General features: G+C 33.5%; 1 protein-coding gene across 6 annotated transcripts in view; it reads right to left on the minus strand.

The window, feature by feature from the left end:
* Nucleotides 1-19,027, minus strand: part of Hectd1 (HECT domain E3 ubiquitin protein ligase 1) — a 95,258-nt gene that overhangs the window by 27,393 nt on the left and 48,838 nt on the right. For all 6 annotated transcript variants that reach the window (XM_047541609.1, XM_047541611.1, XM_047541608.1 and 3 more), the window contains 12 exons: nucleotides 17,813-18,035; nucleotides 16,929-17,192; nucleotides 16,752-16,828; nucleotides 9,653-9,787; nucleotides 8,910-9,056; nucleotides 7,828-7,922; nucleotides 6,603-6,708; nucleotides 3,896-4,030; nucleotides 2,654-2,793; nucleotides 2,068-2,391; nucleotides 726-892; nucleotides 462-638 (listed from right to left, as the gene is read on the minus strand). In XM_047541609.1, the coding sequence (XP_047397565.1) occupies nucleotides 462-638; nucleotides 726-892; nucleotides 2,068-2,391; nucleotides 2,654-2,793; nucleotides 3,896-4,030; nucleotides 6,603-6,708; nucleotides 7,828-7,922; nucleotides 8,910-9,056; nucleotides 9,653-9,787; nucleotides 16,752-16,828; nucleotides 16,929-17,192; nucleotides 17,813-18,035 (1,990 nt within the window). The remainder of the gene's footprint in view (nucleotides 1-461; nucleotides 639-725; nucleotides 893-2,067; nucleotides 2,392-2,653; nucleotides 2,794-3,895; nucleotides 4,031-6,602; nucleotides 6,709-7,827; nucleotides 7,923-8,909; nucleotides 9,057-9,652; nucleotides 9,788-16,751; nucleotides 16,829-16,928; nucleotides 17,193-17,812; nucleotides 18,036-19,027) is intronic.

The raw sequence follows: 19,027 nt of genomic DNA on the forward strand, positions 1-19,027 counted from the left end.
AAAAATGAAATGGATTTATACAATTAGCCCTACTTAACATGAAAGTTTAAATTCTCCCCAAAGCTGGTAGACCAAGCAGCACTGTGAAATAACTGCAATCTACTTAAAAAACAGAAGCTGTTTCTGTTCCATGCTTTATTGATAAATAAGTAAAAACATTAATCCTTTAAGCATAAGAAATTAGAGCTGAGCCTAAAGAAAAACAAAAATCAAAAAACAAAAAAAACTTTTTAAAAAAAGGGCAAAAATAAATGAGTCTTAAAGATACTCAAGGTTGATAATCATTTTAAAATGATGACAGTTAAGTTTCTAGTCAAAACCCAAGAATTTAAAAATTTTCCAGTTTTAATGTGAAATCATTATCAGTTTTTCTATGTAGTCCTCATACATTTATACAGGACATTTATTCTCATTTAAGTACTTGGTTTCTATATTACAAGTGCTAAGCTAGACCTACTCACCATTATGTAGTTCTCCCGTGACAGTGCCTTCTCCCTGTGGACTGCCATCCTGATCACGCCATTTCCAATCAAGGCCTCTGATAACCCGAGCTCCTGGAACCATGTATTTCAGAACTTGGGAGCGTACTAGACGTCTCTGTCTTCTAAGATTAGCTTCTGCTTCCTTAGCTGCTTTCCCTGTAATGCAGTAAATTTCAGAAATATATTCCAAATCACTTTTTATAATTGTTGTATTGTTAGAAAAATCTCATATCCTCTCTTTACCTAGCTGATCTTCACAAACTCCATTTACAGTGCCATAAACTTCAAATCCCGATAGTGAGAGGTAGTGTGTTTGTCCACTAGCATTCTTCCCCATCTGTTTAATTCTCACGTGTCTCCACCCTTGCTTTTCATCCTTTGGTGGATCAAGAGGCCAAGTTGCAGTTGACCTATAAATGTGTTAGAGAAAAGTGTTTTTAAATAGATTAAAAATGATGTTTAAAGGAGTTTTAAATAGATTTAAAAAAAAAAAGTTGGGAAGATTTCTTCCCATAATAGCTTTAGGAAAAATAAGCTTTCATCTTTATTAAACAATTCATTACAAGAATCAAGAAATCAATGGGGGAAAAAAGTCAAGACATCATTAGGTGGAAGCGAAGGCATGTGCCTATAATCCCAGTGCCTCTGGAGGCTGATAGAAGAACTGCAGGTTCAAGGTCAGCCTCAGAAATTTTTACAAGGCTCTAAACAACTCAGCAAGACCCTGTCTCAAAATAAAAAATAAAAAGGGCTAGGATGTGGCTCAGTGGTTAAGTGCCCCTGGGTTCAAGCCCCAGTACCCGAAAACCAAAAATATATATATTATTAATTTGACTCATAACTCTAAAAGATTTCATTAATATCTAAGTATAAAACAAAGCTTATAAGGAAAAGAAATACGCTTTTATGATGAAAAGGTTTTTTAATTCTTGCTAACTTTTGAATAATATATTTAAATTTTTAACTTTAAAGCTTAAAAAAGACAGGAAATGTTACCTACTAATCCTAATGACGAGAAGCTCCTTTCATAATATGTCAAACACAGCAAGCATTTTAACTCCATACTCTAGAAATGATCTTGACATGTGACATAATGTACAAGTAAAACTTAATAGGACTGGGTATGTATCTCAATGGCAGAGCGCCTGCTTAGCATATGCAAAGCCCTTGGTTTAATTCCCAGTATCACAAATAAACAAAACTTAACAAATTTCTTTGAAATAAAAGCCATTGTTAATTTGTTGAATATCCATATGTATAACGTGATTATATGGAGAGTTTATAGAAAACTAATGCCACTTCTTTTTGTTTCCACTCACGTGTTACACACATACATACATACATATAAAATTTTTAAATAAATACACTCAGCTTTTTACTAATATTTAACCTAAACTTTTTGACAAAGTTTCGGTAAACACAGTACTTCAAAACTTTAATCCCTAAACCATAGATCAAGTGATTTTGTTTACAGAAAGAAAATCTTGATTCATTATTTCACAAAGAGAGCTCTAGAGTATACGATTATAAAAATAAACAAAGCTCTTTACTGAGTTTTCCAATTTGCAAAGACTCCTCAACTAACCCTGGTTCATTGAGACTGCAGTCATCAACATGGGTATATAAAGAAGTCCAGTTCTGTCCATCTTTGGATACCTGGAAAACCCAATTTCTCAGTGCAGATCTTCCATAACCACGAGCATGACGAAGAGTGTATGCTGATGGTATTACCCAGAGACCCAGATCTATGGCAAACCAGGCATTCTTATCATCATTACTATGACAATTTAAAGCTGAATTATCACGACTTAATATGTCTTCCAAGCGACCATAAGGTAGATTTCTTCCTTCTGAGGATGTTACTACTACAAGTCCATAAGCAGCAGGATTTACCCATTCATATGCAGTTCTACACAAAATAAAGAAAAATTAGAAATTAACATTTCTGAATTTGTTCATTGGTTTTTAAATATAAAATAAAATTGAACTAATCAAGCTCTACAATTAGCAACTTAAGAGTTTTTTTCCTTCATAAGAAGTAATTTGGATAATCTTAAATTTAATCGGCAAGAGAAAAAATTCCTTAAACTGCCGAATATTCAAATTTTATTGACTACCCAGACTTCTATTCAGGTAAATTCTGCCACTCTAGTTTAAAAAGAATGACTTACTTTGCATTTGTCCCAATCCAGTAAATGATTCCATTCTCATCAAAATCATGCTGATGCCGAAATATAAAATTTTGCCCTTCTCTTAATTTTCGAACAAAAACAAATGAAGATCGGTCAAAATCATACCACTGCTTTGCTACCTAAACCAAGCAAAATAGAGAAGACATTCACCTTAATAATTAAATTTTCAAACATATTAGCCACTTCCCCCTACTTTAAAGTCAATTTTTTAATATAACAAATGCTTATTTTATATAGTGTGCATGTATGAATATGTAACAAATACCACCATTGTGTATAATTATATGCACTAATAAAAATATAGAAAATATAAATTAATTTTTTAATATATATTTTTTAGTTGTATGTGGACATAAGGACTTTATTTTTTATTTTTATGTGGTGCCTCAAACCCAGGGCCTCATGAGTGCTAGGTTAGCACTCTACCACTGAGCCACAAACTCAGGCACCAAAAGATAAATTAATTTAAAATAAAAAAATTGGTCACTTTAACATAATGGGAAACATAATTCCCAGCAACACTACACACATACAAACATATATACATAAATATTGAAGACTATGTAAAAAAAAGAGGTACCACAACCAAAGCACTCCACTACTTAATATCACAGTATTTCTTTCATCTATTATTTCAATGAATAAGACTTGATGATAGTGTATAAATGCATTTTTCTATTATTAGTCTTCATAAATTTTAACAGCCATATTATATTCAAATTGTTAAAAATGATTATCAATTGTGTCAAAATACTTTTTAAATTTTTAAATAAATAATTACATAATCAATTCTTTTATTGATTGGCATTAAGGCTGTATTCACTATTTCCATATTATAAACAAATATAACACACATCTTTATATAGAAGGCATTTATAGTATACATAAGATAATTTTTTATTTTTTGTCATACTGGAGATTGAACTCAGGGCCTTGAGCGTGCTAGGCAAGTACTCTACCACTGAGTCACATCCACAGCCCTCTTTACTTTTTGAGATAGTATCTCACTAAGTTGCCCAGGCTTAGTGTGATTACAAGCATGTCACATTATGACCAGCTCAAAAGATTATTTTCTTAAAACTGATTTCTAAAAGATGAAATTTTGGGGTCAAACTATAATATTATGTAATTTAATACATACATCCCTAACTACTGCTCTGAAAAGCTAAACCAAAGCAGAGAATGCTTATTTCTCCATGTCCTTGAAGAACAAAAGCTCACCATTTTCAGGAGATACTGTTCTAGAGATTCAACTGTAGCCAAAGGTTCCATCTTCAACATTCTGCCAGTTCGATCTATCAATGAAGTTTCACCAGGTGCACGTTCCAACCGAAATCGTAATCTTCTTGTAAGTATCTACACAGAAATGATCAAAATTCTTCATAAAATACCTTTTTTCATTAGGAATGCAAAAGTAACCCAAGCTACATAATCACAGCAACTGAGATTTATAAAGTCTAACCATAATGAAAAGACTGACGAATAATGTCTATTTTTTTATAATTTTTTTAAAAAAGATCATTGAATAATGATACTGCTATTGAGAAAAATACAAAGTAAACTTGCTAGAATTCCTAAATAACTTCAAATATACATAGCTCAAACAAAATTATAAAACACTTTAATAAGCCAGGTATGGTAGTGCATGCCTGTGATCCCAGTGGCTCGCCTGTGATCCAGTGGCTCAGGAGGCTGAGGCAAGAGGATTGCAATTTCAAAGCCAGCCTCAGCAACAGTGAGGCCCTAAGTAACTCAGTGAGACCCTGTCTCTATATAAAATACAAAATAGGGCTGGGGATATGGCTCAGTGGTCAAGTGCCTGAGTTCAATCCCCAGTATCAAAAAAAAAAAAAGAAAAAAAAAAAAGAAAACACTTTAATAGAAGTATTAAATTTCTAACTTACAATTTTCCAGAAAAGTTTCTGAAAATTAGCTCATTAGCTTATTCCTTTAAAGACAGAATATACTATATTACCTAAGGCTAATAAACTTTTTAAGCTGCAAGACAGATTTTAATCCAATACACAGAATATAACTAGCAATATTAGGCACTCGTGTTTCTGTACCCTCTTAATTAATTCCTATAAACATTATTAAATATTTACATGTGCATTCTGGTAGTATTTTAGACTGTAAAATTACCAGAGGGCACATTCCTGGTCTTCCTGCCTTTGGACCATGCATAATATCCTGAAATGAAAAGTACATAATACAAGATGTTCATGTTTTTATGACTATAATAGTGGGTAAATTTCCAGTCTTTGAAACTATTCATCAATTCATTCATTTATTTACCAAGGATAAAACCTAAGAAGGATGGATCAAACAGTCTTCTTGTTCCTATTACTCTGTCTAAACAAAACACAAAGTGGCCCTCTGTGTCTTTTTAAATACTACAGTCAGGTACAACAAATGCACTGTAATTTGCAGGATAAGTTTTTTAGTGTTGGGAGTTCATTGGCTTTAGTATAGGCAAGTTTTGTTTGCTTTGGGTAGACACTGCTTTGGCATATATAAATCCTTAGTCACTTATTAATAGCTATATTTAATACCCAGTGCAGTGGTATTAGGAGGCAGGTCCTATGGAAGGTGATTAAGTCATGAGGGTGGCACAGTGGTATTAGGAGGCAGGTCCTATGGAAGGTGATTAAGTCATGAGGGTGGAGCCCTAAGAAATTAATTAGTATTCTTAATAAAATGAACCCCTAGCTAGGTGTGCTGGCATACACCTGTACTCCCAGCAATTGGGGAGGCTGAGGCAGGATTATCAAAAGTTCACGGCCCTGGGGCTGGGTTGTGGCTCAGTGGTAGAGCACTTGCCTCACATGTGTGGGGCACTGGGTTCAATCCTCAGCACCACATAAATAAATAAAATAAAGACTTTATGTCCATCTACAACTTAAAAACAAAACAAAACAAAACTCATGGCCAACCTGGGCAATTTAGTGAGACATGTCTTATAAATAAAAAGAACTGAGTTACAAGTTAACAGTGGAGCACCCCTGGACTCAATTCCCATTACCACAAATGAACAGCTGGGCCCAGTGGTGCATGCCTGTAATCCCAGCAATGTGGGAAGCTCAGGCAGGAGGATTGTAAGTTAAATGCCAGCATCAGCAAAAGCAAGGCACTAAGCAACTCAGTGAGACCCTGTCTCTAAATAAATACAAAAAAGGGCTGGGGATGTGGCTCAATGTTCAAGTGCCCCTGAGTTCAATCCCTGATACCCTAATAAATAAATGAATGGATGGATGTAAAAATGAATAAAATATAATATAAAAGAAGGCCATGGGAACTTTGTTCATCCCTTCTTGCACATGAAGACTTACCTAGGAATAGGCATTCACCAGATACTAAATACAATAGCGCCTTAACCTTCAACTTTCCAGCATCCAGAACTGTGAGCACTAAATTTCTTTCTTTTTTTTTTCTAAATTTCTGTTGTTTGTAAATTACCCACTCGAAGGTATTTCTGTTATACAGCTCAAATGGAATAAGATAGGATGCAACACATAATTCTAGAATGATAAGAACTTTTTTTTTTTTTTTTTTTGCAGTGCTGGGGATTGAACTCAGGGCCTTAGTGCTTGCAAGGCGAGCACTTTACCAACTGAGCTATCTCCCCAGCCCGAAAAGAACTTTTAAAATCTGCTTTTTCCACTGATAAACTACCTATCTCTATTTATAATTGATCAAATTTATTACTTATAATATTAAATTCCAAAGTAATTCAATCGAATTTGAAGTGCCAATATATTGAGTCATTAAAAAGATTAATCAAATGCCATTTAAACTAAAATCTTAAAGATGAAGCAGAATTGCTCTTATTTTAACCAATATGAAAGATTTTTTTTTTTTTTTAAAAAGAAAGCATGGTGCTGTTCCCAAATACATTCAGCTATATTAGCAACTACATTTTCATGTTTACCTGGAGGTTATATGTGGATCCTGGTGTATCATACAAATGGAGAGGTAGACGTTCAATTGATTCTAATACAGCTATTAACTTCCGAATTAATGCAACTGCTGGTCGACTATGAAGAGAAAAATAATTGTTAAGAGCTTTGGTGCAAAGACATGAAAATGTTCATGCAGAAACTACAGTATCTGGGTTGGGGTTTTAGCTCAGTGGCAGAGCACTTGCCTAAGCATGTGTGAGGCACTGGGTTCAATTTTCAGCACCACATATAAATAAATAAAATCAAGGTCCATCAACAATAAATAAATAATAAAGTTTTAAAAGAAAGTTACGCAGAGCTAAAAGATTTAACATTAGTATTTCAACAAATCATTCATGAAGTTTAAAATATGTACTCATTAAAAACATTTTCAAAGTCAAGTTTAAACTAGTTGAACTTTAATTGCTATTAAAAATAAATTCAATCACATTCAAAAGTAGGCAAAATAGTATAATGTACCCTCATCAACCCATGATCCAGTTTCAGTCATTTGCTACTAATAGCAAATCTATTTTTTCCCACCAAGTCTGAGGACCAAACCCAGCACCTGCCCTGTGTGAAGCAACCCACTAAACTAAATACTTAACTGCTGCCAAACTTTTTATATCTACACCCCCAACCAGTTCTCGCCTTCCCAAATATTTTGAAGAAATGACAGAGATCACATCATTTCATCCAGAAATACCTAAAAAAAAAATTCTTAGTATCATAAAATATTTAGCCAGAGTTCAAATTTCAACTCTATCTTAAACAGGCATGTACTTCAAACTAAGTAATCATTTGCATTCATAACAGGTAAGTAATTTAAATAAATTTCCTTTTGGGGAGGCAAGTAGGATTTAACTGGAACTTAAACCCAGGGCCTAGTATATGTTAGGCAAAGTTCCCTACTACTGAGTTACATTTACAGCCCCTAAATAAGCTTTCTTTTATTCTATTAGATTAAGAAAATATTTTAAGAGTTTATCTTATACATATATAAGCTATGTTTTTATTGAGTAAGAGTTGCTTTTGTGTACATAAACACTGTATCAGACTAATTTTAATGAAATACACCAATTGTGCAAATATTACAAACAGCAAAAGAAATCTGGGTGTTATTTGTTTTCAATGCCAGGGATCAAACCCAGGACCTCCTCGTGCTAAGCACATTACCTAGATCAAGATTTAACCCCCCAGCTCATAGGTTTTTACCTTTCGTCATCTTCATTTTCACTAAAGGCTGTTTTGAAAACATTTATTCTTTCTACCAGTTGACTACAATCTTGTTTCATATCCAAATCCATGCTCTATAAAGAAAAGCAAAGGAGAAAAAACAAAAAAGTTTTTAAAAATCTTACTAATATTTATCAAAAAACTCACAGAATTACTATGTTAAAAATCAATACAATGAGTGAAATCAATTATTTAATCTTTCAATAAAATTCTTTCCACTGTAGTTAGTAGCCATGGATAAGAGATTTTTTTCAATGTTATAAGGTAGTCATCAATTTCACTGCTAAATCAATGTTCCCCAAGGTATGCAAAGTATTATCAAATTTCACATGAATCAACATTTTCCATTTTTACAGTATTTAATGAGTATTAGAAGAAAACATATCAGCACCATTTCATGGATATTACTAAATTATATAATATTATATATCACTGTAAGTTTAATAAATAGGAACAAAGAGCAAATAGAAAAGTTTATGAAGGGACTATGAGACTCACTGAAGTAACAATGAAACTGTTTAAAGTGTATCATCACATACAAATAAGCCAAGAAATTAAAATGACCAGTAGAACTGAAATAGAAGTTTCATTCTTTTCTTTCATTAAAATAAAGAAGAAAAATTATCACAATAAAGAAATGTTTAAGGAAAACTAAGTAGTTATATAAGGTTATTACCAAATACTTGTCAAATATTCACATAAACTTTCTAAACTTTTATTGTTCATAAATTAACTTCATGCACATAATTTAGGTACCTAAGCCTTATTTTATTTTACATAATTTGTGAGGAAATCAGAGCAGCAATTAATGTTATATCTTAGACTCAAATGGTTATTTCAACAAATTCTGAATAAACTAACTGGAGAACTTAGAAATCAAAATTGACTCAATTATCTGAATCAATTGGCTTAAAGTAATGACACAAAAGGTCGAAGAAATCAGAAATTTAAAACTGAGTTTTTAAATACGAATTGAAAAAACACTATCAGAAGTATAGTTACAAAAAATTTTAAGACTATAAAAACTATACTATATACTTTGGTTCACTAAATAAACTTACATTGTTTAAAACAGTAAGAAGTGCTTGTACTAAACCACTACTGCACATTTCATATGGTGAAATTGTGTTTTCATCCTTCAACAGTACAATTAGGTTTTCTAAAGCTGTCTTCATTAAATCTCGCCAAGTGTTCTCACCTTCGATACACTAAAAGAAAAACAAAATTTAGTGAAGAACCCCCCCTAAAAAAAAAAATTGAAAAATAACTTATCAGGGTTGGGGTATTATATAGGTCGTGCCAGAGCCCTTGTCTAGCATGTTTAAGGCCCTGGGTTCATCCCCAACACCACCCACCCTACATATAAAAACTAATAACAACAATAATAAGAATTTACAAGGACACCAATTATCATGAAAATAAATTAGATATTAAACAAGATTAAAAGTTCAATTATTAAAACAAATTATTGCTATCACAGATCAGCAAACTTTTTTGTAAAGGGCACACTGTAAACAAACTATTCAACATGATGTTGTAACACCAAAGCAGTCACAGACATTGCTATGTGCGATAAACTTTGTGAACAATGATTGATTTCCAGAAGTCATGAAATATTTTTCTTCTTTTGATTCTTCAATAATTTAATAAAATCATCCTTAATTCACACACACGAAAAAAATCAGGTGGCAGGCCAGGTTTAGCTACAGGATCATAATTTACTGACCCTTACTCAACACCCAACATGAAGGATATCAGCAAGAAGAAATTCAATGTGTATCATAAAATCAAGATGATGACATACTTGTCTGTTTGTATGAAGCTCCCAAGATGATTCTAACTGAGTTGCTATGTTTCTGAGTGTTACCACTACTCCACGAGGCATGCTTTCAACAGCTTTAAAGTGGTCATCATATAAATCTCGGGCCATAGTTCGTACCTACCAAAATAAAGCAAATGTGAATTTTTACTGCAGTTATCAATTTTGCAACTCTTTCTTTTTACATGTATGTATAAAACTTTGAGAGAGAAAATTTGGAAGATGGGGTGTACTAAAGAGTTAGAGTGTGTCCCTAACATTAGCAAGGCCCTGGGTTTGATCAACAGCACAACAAAACACAAAACAATTAAAAAAAAAAAAAAAAAAAAAAGAAAAGAAAGAAAAAAAAGAAAGGAAAGAAAGGTTTCTTTTCTTTCTTTCCTTTTTTTTTTTTTTCTGGGGGGTGGGGGTGGTGGTGGTAAATTGGGTTTGAACCCAGGGATACTTTACCACTGAGCTACATCCCCAGCCCTTCTCATTTTGAGATGGAGTCTCACTAAGCTGTTTAATGGCCTCACTAAATTGCTGAACTCACTAAATTGCTGATGCTGAACTCAAACTTGTGATCCTTCAGTCTTGGCTTCCCAAACCACTAGGATTACAGGCATGCACTAACATGCCTAGCTAGAAATAAGGTTTTTGTGCCAAACTCACTTCCATTCATATATGTCAAAGGTTCCAATGGTTAAAAAGGAACTTCAGTGGTAGATTTTAAATGTTAACTAAAATAATGCATATTTTTACATTTCAGTTATTTAAACTTTCTATTACAAGCCAAATGAGTACTTATGAAAATAAATTTACATAATTTATAAAAAAAAAACTTTGCTCTTTTATTTAAATAAAAGTAACTTGTTTATGGTGAACCAATTAAAAAATACAAGTAAGGCCAGGTATGGTGGCACACACCTGTAATTCCAAAAACTCAGAAGGCTGAGACAAGAGGATCACAAGTTCAAAGCCAGCCTCAGTAACACAGCAAGGCCCTAAGCAACTTAGCAAGATCTTGTCTCAAAAAAAAAAGGACTGGGAATGTGGCTCAGTGGTTAAGCATCCCTGGGTTCAATCCCCAGTAACTTAAGAAAAGCACAAATAAGCCCTAAAAAAGGAAAATTAAGTTCCATCAACCAAAATTGACCTTTTCAATATTATGGTACATACCTTAGTTTTTAAAAATTATTCACACATGATATATACTTACACTCATAAATTTATATATTTCATCATGAGAAAGAATGATGTTACTGTCAATTTTGGCACTAATCATCTGTCATTTGAGTCAAAATAAAGTTATTTGAGAGAGCAATCCATTTATGTCATAGAATTAAATCTGACAAAACTTAATAAATGACACTATTTACAAATATATGCTCAAATAATGTAAATTTATGGTTTATGTGATATTTTAATCACAAATGAACTCAACACACCTCTAATGCAACAGAAAAAAAAAACAAAAAACCTCTTTCTAAAGTACATAATAATATCTTTCCATTCTGTATGTCCTTCATAATTTATAGACAGCAACTCCTGGTTAGTGGACAACTTCAAAGAAACTATTCCTTTATAAAAGAGCATTAATAAGTAACCTGAGGTTAAAACTAACATTTAAAATAATGTATTTTGAAACTTAGCTTAGGTCAAGAAAGTGCAAGGGCTGAGGATATGGCTCAGTGACAGTGTGCTTGCCTAGCACATACAAGGTCCTAGGTTTGATCACTAGCACACACAAAAAAATCAATAATCCTATACATATACATAAATGTGTATGTATGTATATTTTTTAAGGAAACAAAATTACAAGATTGAGATAATCTCATTTGTTTTTCTTTTGTATTACAAAATTTCAGTTCCGAGTTAAATCTAGATTTTATCAATCAACAGAGAGGTTAAGCATCACTATTCCTAAAATTCAAAACCTGAAATTTTGAACACCAATATGATGCCACACCATAAAACTTTATTTCACACGTAGAATTATTTAAAAATATCAGTATTTGGGAATCAATCTCACAAAAGAGGTGAAAGACCTCTACAATGAGAACTACAGAACACTAAAGAAAGAAATTAAAGAAAACCTTAGAAGATGGAAAGATCTCCCACGTTCTTGGATAGGAAGAATTAATATTGTCAAAATGGCCATACTACCAAAAGTGCTATACAGATTCAATGCAATTCCAATTAAAATCCCAATGATGTACCTTACAGAAATAGAGCAAGCAATTATGAAATTCATCTGGAAGAATAAAAAACCCAGAATAGCTAAAGCAATCCTTGGCAGAAAGAGTGAAGCAGGGGGTATCGCAATACCAGATCTTCAACTCTACTACAAAGCAATAGTAACAAAAACGGCATGGTATTGGTACCAAAATAGAAAGGTGGATCAATGGTACAGAATAGAGGACACGGACACAAACCCAAATAAATACAATTTTCTCATACTAGACAAAGTGGCCAAAAATATGCAATGGAGAAAAGATAGCCTCTTCAACAAATGGTGCTGGGAGAATTGGAAATCCATATGCAACAGAATGAAACTAAACCCATATCTCTCACCATGCACAAAACTAAACTCAAAATGGATTAAGGATCTCGGAATCAGACCAGAGACCTTGCATCTTATAGAAGAAAAAGTAGGTCCAGAGCTTCAACATGTTGGCTTAGGACCAGACTTCCTCAACAGGACTCCCATTGCACAAGAAATAAAAGCAACAATCAATAACTGGGATAGATTCAAACTAAAAAGCTTTCTCTCAGCAAAGGAAACTATCAGCAATGCAAAGAAAGAGCCTACAGAGCGGGAGAAAATCTTTGCCACTCATACTTCAGATAGAGCACTAATCTCCAGAATCTATAAAGAACTCAAAAAACTCTACACCAAGAATGTAAATAATCCAACTGACAAATGGGCTAAGGAAATGAATAGACACTTCACAGAAGAAGACATACAAGCAATCAACAAACATATGGAAAAATGTTCAACATCTCTAGTAATAAGAGAAATGCAAATCAAAACCACCCTAAGATTCCATCTCACCCCAATTAGAATGGCAATTATCAAGAATACAAGCAACAACAGGTGTTGGCGAGGATGTGGGGAGAAAGGTACACTCTTACATTGCTGGTGGGACTGCAAATTAGTGCAGCCACTCTGGAAAGCAGTGTGGAGATTCCTTAGAAAACTTGGAATGGAACCACCATTTGACCCAGCCATCCCACTCCTTGGCCTATACCCAAAGGACTTAAAATCAGCATATTACAGAGATACAGCCACATCAATGTTCATAGCTGCTCAGTTCACAATAGCCAGATTGTGGAACCAACCTAAATGTCCTTCAATTGATGAATGGATAAAGAAACTGTGGTATATATATACAATGGAATATTACTCAGCCATAAAGAACGATAAAATTATGGCATTTGCAGGCAAATGGATGAAACTGGAGAATATCATGCTAAGTGAGATAAGCCAATCTCAAAAAACCAAAGGAAGAATGATATCGCTAATAAGTGGATGATGACACATAAGGGGGGGTGGGAAGGGTTAGTGTTGGGGTTGGAGTTGGGTTTAGGGAGGGGGGCAGGAATGGAGGAAGGAAGGACTGTATAGATGGAGGGGAAGGGTGGGAGGGGAGGGGGGGAAGGGAAAAAATGGCAGAATGAATCAAAAAACATTACCCTATGTAGATTTATGATTACACAGATGGTATGCCTTTGTGCCATGTACAGACAGAGAGACAACATGTATCCCATTTGTTTACAATAAAAAAAAAAAAAATCATTAAAAAAATTACCTTCAGGCTATACATATAAGGTATATATGAAATAAAACTGGATTTTAGGGGGTTTTGTAGGTAGTGTTGGGGAGGTATGAATTTTGTGTATCATCCTCAAGATATCTAATGGATATGCAAACGTTCCAAATTCCAAAAAATCCAAAATCTGAAACAAATCTGGTTTCAAGCACTTCAAATAAGAGATAATCTATACTAGGTATTCCCAGAAACTCCTGAGATAAGTGAGTGGTTGTCAGTTTTATAGCTTTATCACTGTTCAAGGATTCATATTTACAAATTTGACTATTCAATAAATGTATAGTCTCAAAATCAAAATTTTTAATCTTTTCATGGTCACTTGTAGACATGCACTATTCAGCAAAAAAATCTGAGCTGCCCAATATGCATGCTCCCTGCAGTTCAAACAAGGTGACATACTTATTTCAGCTCTTATACTATAAATAAATATCCTTTTCAGTCTATTCGGTGTCATATTTTTCAAATTTTTGTGTTTTTTGTTTTTTGGGTTTTTTTTTTTTTTGTAATTTCACTATTTTATATGCCCCCTCCAAACAGTGCAAAGCCAGGCACAAGTGACACACACCTGTAATCCTAGAGGCCCAGGAGGCTAAGAAAGGAGGATCTTGAGTTCAAAGCCAGCCTCAGCAACTTAATGAGACCCTAAACAACTCAGTGAGACCCTGTCTCTAAATAAAATACAAAATAGGACTGGGGATGTGGCTGAGTGCCCCTGAGCTCAATCCCCAGTACTCCCCAACCCCCCAAAAAAAACATAGTGCAGGAGTACTACCTAGGTGCTAAACACACTGTGATAAATCTTACATTCTGTGCTGCCAAAAAAAAAATATATATATATATTCTGCTATGACGATGCTGTTGGCCAATTCCATTTGTTAACCAATCAACCACACACATTAAATAAGGTGTCTATAAACATAAACAAATATAAAACAAGGTTATGTATGCACCACTTGATAAAGCTGCTGTGAATAATAAAAACTGTATTTAGCTCAAATTCCTTTTAGCATCTAATACTATCTTAAATAGTATTAAATTTCTTTCTCAAGTGTCTTCAACATATTCTAAATTATAAATAATCTTTGGCCTTAAATTAAAAAAAAAAAAAAAACAAAAAAAAAACACCACAGGAGCAATCCAACAATTACATAACCACAAGGGGCAACATATAAAGAAAAAAACAAAACTGAAGCTGTTCTTTCCAGTCTAGCACCAGGAAATAGCTTCAGGATGACCCATTACATTCACAAAAGGAACTGAAGGTATGAGCACCTTCCCTGGCTCTCTACATAAAACTGCTCCAAATCATGCATTAAGAACAAGTACTCTCTAATAATGAGACTACTTATAAGCATTCTTTGCATATATATTTCTAAAAAACTATTTATATTACCATTAAAGGTAAAATAAACATTTTTAACTAGAAAATGTTGACCCTATGGATTATTTTAATCACATATATATTTTTAAAATACATTTTCAGTTGTAGTTGGACATAATACTTTTTATTGATTTATTTTTATGTGGTGCTGAGGATCAAACCCAGGGCATCACATGTGCTGAGTCACAACCCCAGCCCTTAATTATAATTATTATTATTATTTTTTTTTTTTTGGCGGTGCTGGGGATTTGAACCCAGGGCCTTGTGCTCGCAAAGCAAGCACTCTACGAATTGAGCTATAGCCCCAGTCCCAATTATAATTATTTTTTAAAAATAAAAAATGCAAGAGCAACTGAAATAATAAAGATGGAACTATACTGGCCACATTTTAAAAGAACAATGCATACCTACTGAATAGAATTGAAAAATATTGATTTTGAACTCAATAATGCACATGGAGAGTATTCCCTATATCTTGCTTCCCTCCTAGTACTAAGGATGAGGGCCTTGCACATGGCTAGGCAAGCACTCTACTGAACTTACACCCTCAACCCTATATCTTTTTGATATTGTGATTTCATCTAAGATAGCCATTAAACTGAGCACCAAAATGATCTGAATCTGGAGTCAGGCAGTTAAGTTGCATTATCAAGAAGTACAAAATCTGGATTAGAAACTATAATGATCATTTTCAATCCTACTGTGTCACTGAAAATATTATCATCATTAATAATCTGAGTTTAAAGGTTTGTGACAAAGCTGGGTTGGGGATGTAGTTTAGTGGTAGAGCACTTGCCCAGCATACAAAAAACCTTGTGTTTCAATGCAATAAAGAAAAATGAAATTATGGCTTTTGCTAGTAAATGGATGGAACTGGAGACTATCATGCTAAGTGAAATAAGCCAATCCCAAAAAAACCAAAGGCTAAATGTTCTCTCTGATATGAGGTGGATGCTGATTGACAATAGGTGAGGTGGTGGGGAAGAGTGGAGGTTCACAGGATTAGACTGGGGGAAGGGAATGGGTACGGGAATGGGAAAGACAGAATGAAACAGACATAACATTGCTATGTTCATATATGAATACATGACCAGTGTATCTCCACATCATGTACAACCACAAAAATGGAAGTTATACTCCAGGTATGTATGATATATCAAAATACATTCTACTGTCATGTAGAACTAAAAAGAACAAATTTAAAAAAAAATTTTAAATAAAAATAAAAAACATTCAGTTGGCCATTTGAGGTCTTTTAAGATTCCTTATCTGTTTCTTTTTCTTTATTTTTTTTCTTCTATTTTTGCCTATAATCTACAAATCACTTTGGGTAGTAAGAATATTTTATCATAATGTCATTAAAATGGATGTTATTAAAAAAAAAAAAGCTTTGTGTTTGATCCTCTGTACTATCAAAAAAAGAAGTTATGATATTAAGTCAGAAATAGTAAACAATTTAAACTTAATTCTTTTTCTCATTAATTCCTGGCTTTGATTCAGTTTTAATGTTGGTGTTTAGGTATAAAAAGTAAATTATAAAAAATAATGAACAAAGAGAAATAGAAAACTAAAAATGTTATATTGGGAAGGTTATGTTACCTGGCTTAAGTTTTGTTTTCGTTTTTTGTACCAGGGAATGAACCCAGGGGCACTTAAAATCACTGAGTCAAATCCCCAGTCCTTTTTTATATTTTATTAGAGACAGGTCTCACTGAGTCACTTAAGGCCTCCATAAATTGCTGAGGCTGACTCTGAACTCACAATTCTCCTGCCTCAACCTGTAGCACCACACCCAGCTGCCTCAAGTTTTTCAATGCTTATAAGCTATGACTAAAAATTTTTCAACTCAATATCAAACATAGAAAAGAAGCACATTTCACAAGTATACCTTTTGCTTTGTTTTTTCTAACTTGGATTTCAGTTTTCTGCCTCTTTTGCCAGTCCAGCCAGTCACAAATTCTGAACCTTAGGAGTGGGACAACAAAAGAACAATTCACAGAACATACTTTATTGCAACGTTACATGTTCATTTATTCTTACCTGCTAAACTTAGCTACATACTTACCCAGAGAAGTTTCTGCAGTAAATGAATGCTTGGTTCCCCTGTTAGATTCAAATACAAAACCAGGTAAATCTTCTTTCAATATTGTAGCTTGCTGACCATCTGAGTTATGAATAGCAATTTCTCCTTCTTTCAAGCATGTTAAAGACCAATTCCCTACAGTAAGTTTAGTGGGTCCTGGTGCAGACAGTATAGGTTGACTTGAAGTAGATGGCTTTACTTGGCCTCGGGCTCTTTGTAACTTCTCTAAGAATTCACTTCTGCTTTCTATGAAGACAAAATACTTGTGTTTTAAAACCTCATTCCTTTGAAATATTCTATGTTTAAAAATAAACAGAAACTACCTATTGGATTGTCAATTTTATAACATAAAGATTAGTACAGAGTTTTGTCCTCTGGCATCCTCTCACTGCTTTGATCTACTTAGGTTAGGCATAAAAGCAATCCTACAGGCATAATTTTTTTTTAAAAGTGAAACTTCTGAGAAAAGCTATAAATTGAAAAAGCAATAAATCCATGCCATTTACCACTACATGACAAAAGACAGGTTTATCTAAAGATTGAAAGATCACAAATGGCTACAGTGCTATTCATGTCTCATACAATAAAAAGATATTATGAGGGCTGGGGATAAAGCTCAGTGGTAGAGCTCTTGCCCAGCATGTGCAAGGCCCTGGGTTCAATTCCCAATACTGCAAAAGCAAAACAAAACAAACAAAAAGGTTTTTATGAAATGCTTTCTTGTATAATTTTTCTCCTATTATTAAAGAAATTGACCACATAATCATCAAGAATGTGCTTACTTTTATGATAATGGTAGCAAAAATATGAACAGAAAAACCAACTGTAGAAGCTAAAAAAGTGTTTTAACTGAAACAAAATATTACCTGAACTATCCGATCCACCTTCAGGACTACCACTTGAATACATGGTGGCAAGTTTTCCATCCAAGATAAATCTGAACCATCCATTACTGCCATTAGACAATTCCAAGGCTGCTGCATCACTCCAAATATATAAGCAGTCCCTTCCCCTGATGATTGACCAGTCTCTCCAATGATATGGTTTACCTTGCTGTAATTCTTTAGCATCTTCTTGTGGTTCATCTTCCTAAATATGTAGAATTATTCAATGAAATGTAGAAAATCATTTTATTTCAAATATTAAGTATCTTAAAAACCTGACTGTGAATCAAATTTAGAAAATAAAAATACTAAACACAATGTTCAGATGCTTATAGTTTAATATGTATTATGATCACCTAATTACCTATAACTGAATCTTAAAATTAAGTCTTAAAAATGCTACGAAAATCCTCAGTGACCTAAATTATATCATGTTCAAGTGTAATGATAAAGACTAATGGATGAGAGTTCTATATACATCTAATGAATACTCTAATATCTTGGCAAATTCACTACATCTCTTGGGTCTGATGAATTGTAACAAATGGAGACTTAGATGGGACCAATGATACTTGAATTGTGCCTCAGAATCACCAGAGAAACTTTAAAAAATAAATTCCAAGGGACTAGGCATGTTAGCTCAACAGTACAGTATTTGTTCCAATACGACACATATACATATATGCATGCATGCATATATACATACATATATTAATTCTGTGCTTGGGGTATATCTCAGTGGTACAGTACATGCCTAATGCATGTGAGGCCCAAGGTTTGATTCCAAGCACCGCAAAAAAGAAAAAACAAAATAAATGTCTTAAAGTAAATGTGACATATATACATAGATTATTTGGTCATTAAAAAAGAATGAAATCCTGTCATCTGTGGCAATGTGCATGAAACTGAAGGACATTATATTAAGTGAAATAAGACAGACAAAAAAGACAAGTACTGCATAATCTCACTTATATGTAGAAGCTAAAATACATATTCTCTCTTGGAATAGTGTAAAACAGTGGTCACTAGAAGCCAGAAAGGAGAAGGGAGAGTTGGAATAGAAGGAGGCTGGATAATGGGTACCAAAATATAGCTAGCTAGGAGCAATAAGTTCTAATGTTTTACATCCCAGCAGGGTAATGATAGTCTACAAAAATTTAAAAAACTAAATAAAAGCAAGTGGAAGGTTCCCAAACA

Source organism: Sciurus carolinensis, chromosome 2 (assembly GCF_902686445.1).
Source record: "Sciurus carolinensis chromosome 2, mSciCar1.2, whole genome shotgun sequence".
Classification (NCBI taxonomy): domain Eukaryota; kingdom Metazoa; phylum Chordata; class Mammalia; order Rodentia; family Sciuridae; genus Sciurus; species Sciurus carolinensis.